The sequence below is a fragment of the Quercus robur genome, chromosome 5 (assembly GCF_932294415.1).
Source record: "Quercus robur chromosome 5, dhQueRobu3.1, whole genome shotgun sequence".
Taxonomy (NCBI): Eukaryota; Viridiplantae; Streptophyta; class Magnoliopsida; order Fagales; family Fagaceae; genus Quercus; species Quercus robur.
The window spans coordinates 65352065-65361403 of NC_065538.1; the positions used below are offsets into that span (position 1 = coordinate 65352065).

General features: G+C 38.2%; 2 protein-coding genes across 3 annotated transcripts; one reads left to right on the plus strand and one right to left on the minus strand.

Moving 5' to 3' along the window:
- Positions 1 to 339: 339 nt before the first annotated feature.
- Positions 340 to 4564, minus strand: LOC126726706 (L10-interacting MYB domain-containing protein-like). 2 transcript variants are annotated; one of them, XM_050432039.1, is made up of 4 exons: positions 4214 to 4564; positions 4013 to 4070; positions 700 to 1403; positions 340 to 615 (listed from the first exon to the last, which is right to left on the minus strand). In XM_050432039.1, exons 3-4 carry the CDS (start codon positions 1390 to 1392, stop codon positions 367 to 369), a joined length of 942 nt encoding a protein of 313 aa, XP_050287996.1. In that variant the 5' UTR covers positions 1393 to 1403; positions 4013 to 4070; positions 4214 to 4564; the 3' UTR covers positions 340 to 366. The 2 variants fall into 2 exon arrangements, with proteins under 2 accessions (XP_050287996.1, XP_050287997.1); XM_050432040.1 differs by lacking the exons at positions 340 to 615; positions 700 to 1403 and adding exons at positions 1502 to 2262; positions 2355 to 2705.
- A 573-nt stretch (positions 4565 to 5137) lies between these two features.
- LOC126728556 (uncharacterized) lies at positions 5138 to 7886 on the plus strand. The gene is made up of 3 exons (XM_050434359.1): positions 5138 to 6130; positions 6197 to 6433; positions 6711 to 7886. The coding sequence occupies exons 1-3, from the start codon at positions 5138 to 5140 to the stop codon at positions 7884 to 7886; spliced, it is 2406 nt and encodes an 801-aa protein (XP_050290316.1).
- The last annotated feature ends 1453 nt before the right edge of the window (positions 7887 to 9339 follow it).

Here is a 9339-nt window from a genome sequence, read left to right on the forward strand (position 1 = left end):
ATATCATCCCTATCATTTAGTCTAACAAAATTATGAAGAGCCATAGTAGCAGATACAATAAGTATTTGGATATGGAATGGAAAAGATGGCATGTTTCTGATAATTCTCCATTTATTCTTCCACACACCAAAAGTGCGCTCAATCGTACATCGAAGAGATGAGTGAGCATGATTAAATTTTTCATGTCTAGTTCTAGGGCTTCCACCTCTCCTTCGAAATTCCTGAAGATGGTATGATATCCCCTTGTATGGTGCCAAATAGCCTTTCATCATTGGGTATCCAGAATCAACTACATAATATTTTCCTAGAAAATAAAATTCAATTGTATTAACACACACACAATATGTCATTATAATGAAGAATTGATTAACCATGGCACAAACTTGGTGGTGGGTGCGGAAAGTTGTTACTTTGTTTACGAATAGTATCAAGAAAAATAGAGGTGTCGTGTGCTGCACCTTCCCATCCAGGCAAAACAAATGTGAATAACATATCAAAGTCACATGCAGCCATCACATTTTGGGTTGGATATCCCTTTCTTCCAAAGTACGGAATGGACTTCTCAATAGGTACAACCGCCATCACATGTGTGCCATCAATCGCACCGATGCAATCCTAATAAAAACATTAATAGTTTTCAGTTCCACATGCATTGTATTATACAATAGTACTTATTCAAATATACAATAGTACACATACTTTGAAATGTGGCCAATAAATTGGATGGTCTTGTATTTTGGTTGGAACTTCACTAAAAGTTGGATCCGAAGGCTTTACATATGCAGCTGCAAAGCGAGCACCCAACAGAGTTATCATCTTCTCAAAATGCCTACTTATGGTTTCACCTGAATGCTGAAATATTTCTTGAACCATTCGGTTACATGTTCCATGACCAAGTATCAGTAAACAGATTGCCACTGACTCTTCTAACCTTATATTCCTTGTATGTTCAAGTCCATAATCATGTTGTAAAACTTGACACAAATTATGAAACACCTCCTTTTTCATTCTAAACATATTGTAACACAATTTCTCATTACCTTCCATACAACGTCTCACCCAAACCCACCCTGTTTGTTCAGAATCATAACAAGGAGTCTTATTAATGTACTTATTGAAATATGTCACAACTGCTTCACAAGTAACTGCCACAAGCTGGTAAAACTCTTCATCAGAATCATCATTACTATCATCATCATCAGAATCACTATCACTGTCATCATCACTGTCACTACTCTCACCATCATCATCATCATTGTTATCACCATTATCATTATTGTCAACATTGTTATAATCACCATCATCAAAATCATCACAGTAATTTCTGTAATCTCCATCCATTAATAGTTCCATAAAATGGCCACTCTCATGAGTACCATTATAATCATCCATATTGGTTTAAGCTACACAACAAAGTAACAAATAGTCAACCCTTGCTAATACTATTTTAATATAGATCAACATAATAATCAGAACATCAAGACAATTCAAAACATACCAAGACAATTTAAAATATCAAGTACATAACATTGTAATGAAAATTTCAAATGTGTTTACATTACACATATTAGTCCAAAGCTAATACTAAATGTCACATAACTTAGTTTAAAGTTAATACAATATAGCTAATACAACATAGTTAATACAACATAGCTAACTTAGTTTAAAGTTAATACAACATAAAGTTGTTCACTTCTTTTGGTTATAAATCATTCCTTGTAGCCACTCTAGCTGTACCTCTGGGTCCTTGAAAGTTAGGAACATCTCCCTACGTGACTTTTTTAGTAAGATATAGGAAGCTTGAACCACGAACGAACTTTCCACTCCAGGAAGTGCTCTCACAATCGTCATAACATTATCAATTGAACTTGGTGACTCTCGAGAAGTACCTTCAGACCTATTTTGACATGCAGTTATTAATTGACACATACGATCGTCCAACATTGCAGCTCCTCCTATCTTCTTCTTTTTCTTCTGTGAGGGTATTGATACACTAGTTCGCTTTTGTCCTGAACTACGTGATTGACTAGTTTGTCCTTGCTGCAAACTATCAATGTCTAAACTCATGTCACATTGGTTATCCTTAAATTCGGAGCTACCATCTGAATCACCAGCACCCTCTTCTGGCATTGTTGGAGGGAGTGTATTTGAAGAAGGGGTCCATGCAGCTACCCCAGTTGCTGCAACATCTCTAAACATTATATCAAGTTGTTCTAGATTCTGTGGACCTTTCTCTCGAAACTTTTTGGCTTTGGGTAATTCCTACAATATGTAATTGTAATTTCACTCATATAACAATAATATAAAAAAAACTATCTTCAACTAACTACATATTAATAAAATACTCAACTCACCTTCAACTTTAGGTCCCACCATTCATCAGGAGCAGCAATCGTTCCCTTCTCTGCATCCCAACCTAAACCTGTGTCAAGATTCTTCAATCTTTCCCACACTCTCCAGTCACCTTTCAATACATCCCACCTACTTTTTAATTGGTCCTTATCATAGTTTAGACCGGTCTCATTACAAAATTTGGTCACCAAATTGACCCAACCTTTGGTACTAAAGCCAGCACCTTTTGTTCTATTCCCGGCTTGAATTTGTTCCACACAAATGTTACAAAAGGTAGTTGTCCACGTTGGATTAATATCCCAGTCTGCTCTAGCCTTTTTTACCTCAGAGTTGGAAGTAGTCTTTTTACCCATCTATAAAGTTAACCAACCATAAGAAATGCAAAAAATAGAATTCCAGCCGGGAATGCAAAAAATAGAATGCAAAAAATAGAATTATAATCATCCATGTTGCAGCTTGGACTAGCTGCCAGTGCAGTGTGCAGACCAAGCTGCACACAGTGCAGCAGCTAGTGCAGCTTGGGCTGCTGCACTGGGCTGCACACAGGTGCAGCAGCTAGTCTAGCTGCTGCACTGTGTGCAACCCATTGCAGCAGCCCAAGCTGCACACAGTGCAGCAGCTAGTGCAGCTTGGGCTGCTGCACTGGGCTGCACACAGGTGCAGCAGCTAGTCTAGCTGCTGCACTGTGTGCAACCCAGTGCAGCAGCCCAAGCTGCACTGGCTGCTGCACTGTGTGCAGCTTGGGCTGCACACTGCACTGGTGCAGCAGCTAGACCAGCTGCTGCACTGTGTGCGGGTCCTCTTCTTCATCATCATCCATCTATAATTACTAACAAAAAAAGGGAGTTGTCTTAAGTTACTGACTATAATTATTTCATTTTAGTTTGCAAGGTACTATGAAATAATACTAGTGCAAGGCTATAATAATGTCCAAGAGGTTAATTCTTATCATTTTATTACAATTTGTAATATTTGTCCACACCATTATAGACTTTTACTTCGTGATTACTCTGTACAACCTCCTTGGCTCCATTACCTTTCCTATACGGCCATTAATGAATACGAAATATCAAATTTAGTAAAAAACCTTACTAGTTTATGTTAAATTCAAGGACCAAAATTAGAAAGATTCCTTAAAACCAATCACAAGTTAGACCCAAAAAGGATAAAAACAAAAACTAAAATTTACACAAAACTAATTTCAGTTCATGCTAATAACTAATAAATAAAAATATTATGCATCCAGCAACAACAACATCTCTACCATCCATTTCCAATCAACACCCCATCAGCACTTCACCATGCAGCAACCAACAAAGCCAATATTCCACAATGTCACATACACAACGAACCATATCAACCAGTATCAAAAATATTTATATTTCTTCTGAAAATTCTTCTTTCCTTCTCATTCTTTATATTTCTAAAATACCCAAATCATACTAATAAAATACCCAAATCAGATATCGCATGAGACAGAGCATCCACAAAAACACAAATAAAAAATAAATAAATTACGAAGCATGTACCCATAAAGCTTTTTCAGTACCCGGCAAGAGAACAAATATATCTTTAGCAAGAACAAAGCATGCAAGATCTGAAAATTCTTTTTTTCAGCTTGGTAAAAAAAAAAAAAAAAATTCCAGATCAATGTTGGTACCTGGTGGCTTTGGGTAGCAGATCCGTGTTGCTTGGGGTTTTTTTGATCAAAACTCTACCTGCAAAATGTATTTCTCAGATCAGATTAGACAAATAAAAAAAAAAAAAATTACAGAGGAAGGCCCGTTGAAGAAGACGAAGAAAGAAGAAGAAGAAGAGGAAGAAGACGACCAACGGATGACAAAAGAAAAGAGAGACTTACGCGCGGAAAGTTGTTACTTGTAGCAGCACAGAGATGAGAGGAACGAAGGAGCTTGCGCAGAGCAGAGAGACCCAAAGTGAAATGAAGTGCCTGTGCGATCTCTGAAGACATGAGCATTTGAAGGGTAATTTCGTAATTGCCTGCTCACCCCAACGGATACCCCAAAACGCCCAAGGACTTTTGGAAAATGGACCTGATGCTTCGCATAAGGACTGAGGCGCGTTTTGGGCGTTTTTTAAAACGCAACTTTTGACCCAAAGTTGCGTTTTGTAATAACCAAACGCAATTTTTGGGCCAGCGTTTTGCAAAACGCAACTTTTAGGCTCTAAAAGTTGAACCAAACGGGTACTTAGACACAGAGATTGTACAGATTCATTCATTCAATAGAAATCAATATTTTCTTCAACTTTCATTCTCTCTCTCACACATTGTTTCCTCTTCAAGATTTTTGTGCTTTCTTATATGGTATCAGAGCTTGAGCCTTTATCAATGGCATCAAACATTGAAACTACCTCATCTACTTCTTCACATCGCGAGCTTTCTCCAATGGAAGATCCTCGTAGTCCATTCTTTCTGCATCATGGTGAATCTCCTGGTACGATCCTCGTTGCTCAACACCTGACTGAGGATAATTATCCAACCTGGGCTAGAGCGATGATAATGGCTTTGGATGCTAAGAGCAAACTTGGTTTTGTTGATGGCTCCATCACTGTTGCAATGGCAATTACACCACTCGAGAAGCAAGCTTGGTCAAAATGCAACTCAATGATCTCATCTTGGATCTTGAATTCTGTTTCACCTCACATCAAAGCTAGTGTTATTTACAGAGACACAACTCTTGCAATGTGGAATGCACTCAAGATTCGCTTCCAATAAGCAAATGGACCAAGAATTTCTCAGCTCCAGAAGCAGATTTCCACTATAATGCAAGGAGATTCTACAGGAACAACCTTTTTCACTGATCTTCAAGCTGCTTGGGATCAACTGTTGAATCTCAGGCCTTTGCCAAGCTGTTCATGTGGCAAATGCACTTGTGGAGTAAATGATAAGATTACACAGCTTTATCATCAAGATTCAATAATGCAGTTTCTCAATGGATTGAGTGATTGCTATTCACAAGCCAAGACTCAAATCCTTATGATGGAGCTTGTTCCATCAATAGATAAGGCTTTCTCATTGGTAATCCAGGAAGAAAGGCAAAGGTTTCCAACCTTTAATGGTGCTCCTTCTGTTGAATTAGCTGCACTTGCTGTTAAGAACCAAGTTTTCAATCAAGGTTCTCCTTCAAACAACAGTAATGGTAGAAATTTCAAGGGCAATGCTGGCAAAGGAAGACCTGTGTGCAGCCACTGTGGAAAGCTTGGTCACATCATGGAAAAATGTTACAAGCTTGTTGGATTTCCTCAAGGTTATAAGCAAAATGGAAGGATGGCCAAGGTCAATCAGGTTATGGTTGATGATAATCAAGGTCAATTTGAGTTTGTGCAGCAGAATAATCCCTTTCCTTTCACTTCAGAGCAGTATCAACAGTTGCTCTCTCTACTGAACTCTCATGCATCCACTTCTGGTAATTCCAATGATGCTATAGCCACAGCCAATTTTGCCATTTCAGGTAATTTTTGTGACTCTTTTCAAGATTTTGTTTGCTTAAGTATGCAACATTCCATCTTTGCCAACAATCCAGCCAGTAAAACAATTTTTGATAAACAAACTTGGGTCCTTGACACTGGGGCAACAGATCACATTGTCCATTCTATCAAATTATTCACTAAAATCACTAGTTCTGTCTCATCTTTTGTTCAACTACCTAATGGTGAAAGAGTTGTTGTCACACACATTGGCACCATTCAAGTCACAGCTAGCCTTATCCTTGAAAATGTGTTATGTGTTCTTGCTTTCACTTTCAATCTGATCTCTGTGAGTCAATTGACAAAAAGATTGTCCTGTTGTTTCATTTTCTTGTCCAATCTGTGTTTTATACAGGACCTTTCTTGTTGGAAAACGATTGGAGTGGGTAAACTACATAACAACCTCTACTTGCTATCTACAACTCCTTGCAAATCTGATTCTGCAGCATCTTCCATTTTAGATTATGTTTTTGGTACTTTTGTCAATAATGTTTCTAATGTTCCTGTCATAACCAAGCCATTTCTTTGGCATCTTAGACTAGGACATGCTTCAGATGCCAAACTTCATGCTTTACATGATTGTATTCCTGATGTAAGCAGTGTTCATAGCAATAAAACTTGTACTCTTTTGCCCCATTGCTAAACAGAAACGTTTTCCATTTCCTTTCTTTAATCATTTGTTTGCAACTCCTTTTGATCTTATTCATTGTGATGTATGAGGCCCTTTTGCTAAGTCCACTCATGATGGTTTTAGATATTTCCTTACCATTGTTGATGATGCCACTAGATCCACATGGGTGTACCTTATGAAAACCAAATCTGAAACCAGACCCTTGTTAATTTTATTTTTCAACATGATATCCACACAGTTTAACACTAAAATCAAGGCTATTAGGACTGATAATGCTCAAGAATTTACTCTAACAGAATTTTATGCTAATCATGGAATTCTGCATCAGCACTCTTGTGTAGCCACTCCACAACAAAATTCAGTTGTGGAGAGGAAACACCAACACATATTGAGCATTACAAGAGCCTTAAAGTTTCAGTCCAATATGCCTCTTACCTTTTGGGGTGAATGTGTTTTAACTGCTGTGTATATTATAAATAGGTTACCTTCTTCTACTCTAGGCAACAAAACTCCCTTTGAGAAACTTTACAACAAAATCCCTTCCTATGATCATCTAAAGGTGTTTGGATGCCTTTGTTTTGCCTCTACTTTGTCTCACAATAGGTATAAATTTGATCCTAGATCCTTACCATGTGTTTTTCTGGGCTATCCTTATGGGGTTAAAGGTTTCAAGGTGCTTGATTTAGCTAGCAAGAAAATATTTGTCTCCAGGGATGTTCTTTTTCATGAGGCTGTCTTCCCTTATATATCCTCCACATATTCTTCTTCCCCTCATTCCACAATCACTTTACCTCACCTTTTCCCTTCCCCGGACCCTTACATTGACCCCTTACCTTTTGTTGCCACTCCTATTATTGATCCCCATACACCAATACTTCCCACTACAGATTCTACATCTGTTTTGTCCAATCCTGTCTTACCTCCCAATACTTCAGATTTATCCAATTCAATACCTACATCTGCACCTTCCCTTGATACTATTCCTCCTAATTCTGCAGACCCCATACTTGCTCCTATTTCTGATTCCATTCCTAATCCCATACCTGCTTCCATTCCTGCTTCACTTCCTGCTTCAATACCTGTTTCTATTCCTGCTTCCATTCCATCCTTAAGGAAATCTACACGAATCAGTAAAGCTCCTGCTTATTTGCAAGATTATAAATGCAGTAATGTTGTTCATGCTCAGTTTGATCATTCCAATCTAGCCATCAAGTTTGGTTCCAGCTCCTCCATGTCAGGTACTAAGTATCCTTTATTTGATTATATTGGTTCTTTTGGTCTATCATCCTCTTATGCTCATTTTTGTTCCCTAATCACTGCTATTTCTGAGCCTAAATCCTATTCTGAGGCTGTCAAAGATCCTAAGTGGCAGAATGCTATGGCTGATGAGATTGCAGCTTTGGAATCTAATTAGACTTGGACTCTTACTTCCCTACCTTCTCACAAAAAGGCCATTGGGTGGAAATGGGTATATAGGATCAATTATAAGGCTAATGGAATAGTGGAGAGGTACAAGGCCAGACTTGTGGCCAAAGGATTCACTCAACAAGAGGGTTTAGACTTCATAGACACTTTCTCTCTTGTGGCAAAGATGACTTCAGTGAAGATAGTCCTTGCTATTGTTGCTGTGAAGGGTTGGCACCTTGTTCAACTTGATGTAAACAATGCTTTCCTCCATGGTGATCTCCATGAGGAAGTTTACATGCACCTACCTCAAGGCTTTCACAGCAAGGGGGAGCATTTGGTGTGTAAACTCAATAAATCATTGTATGGTCTTAAGCAGGCCTCAAGACAATGGTACTCTAAGTTTTCATCTACCATTTTGAAGTGTGGGTTCAAACAATCTAAGTCAGATTACTCTTTGTTTACCAAGAAATTTAATCAGTCATTTATAGCTCTTTTGGTGTATGTTGATGACATCCTTATTGCCAGCAATGATGTTCATGCTGTTGAAGAACTTAAGGTGTTTTTAGATCAAGAATTCAAGCTGAAAGATCTTGGAAACCTGAAATTTTTCCTTGGTCTTGAAGTGGCTAGATCAGAACAAGGCATTTCTTTATGCCAAAGAAAATATACCTTGGAGATACTTAAAGATGCTGGGATGTCAAGTTGCAAACCAAGTAAAGTTCCTATGGAACAAAATTTGAAGTTAAGCAAGTTTTGTGGGGAGTTACTACTTGATCCTGGTGTTTACAGGAGACTAGTAGGGAGATTGTTGTATCTCACCATAACCAGACCAAATATTGCTTACTCAGTACAAAAATTGAGTCAATTTATGTCCAAGCCACGCAAACCTCATCTGGATGCAACTTATAAAGTGCTGCAATATCTTAAAGGAAGTCCTGGTCAGGGCATTCTTTTATCATCCAAGTCAGATTTGCATTTAAAAGCATACACAGATGCAGACTGGGCATCTTGCATTGACACTAGAAGATCCACCACCGGATTTTGTATTTTCTTAGGTGATTCTCTCATTTCATGGAAGACCAAAAAGCAATCTATAGTCTCTAGATCCTCTGTTGAGGCAGAGTATAGAGCCATGGCAGTGACTACATGTGAAATAACTTGGATTCTGGCCTTGTTAAAGGATTTAGAGGTATTTCATCCAAAACTTGCTATGCTTTTCTGTGATAATCAAGCAGCCATATACATTGGTGAGAATCCTGTATTTCATGAGAGAACCAAGCACATAGAAATAGATTGCCACTTGGTCAGGGAAAAAGTTCAAGATAAGGTCATTCGATTATTTTTCACTCCTATTCATTCACAGCTAGCTGATCTTCTCACAAAGGCTCCTAGTGGTCAACAGTTGAAAGCATTACTTTCCAAGATGTGTATTGTGAACATTCACAATCCCAATTCTCATC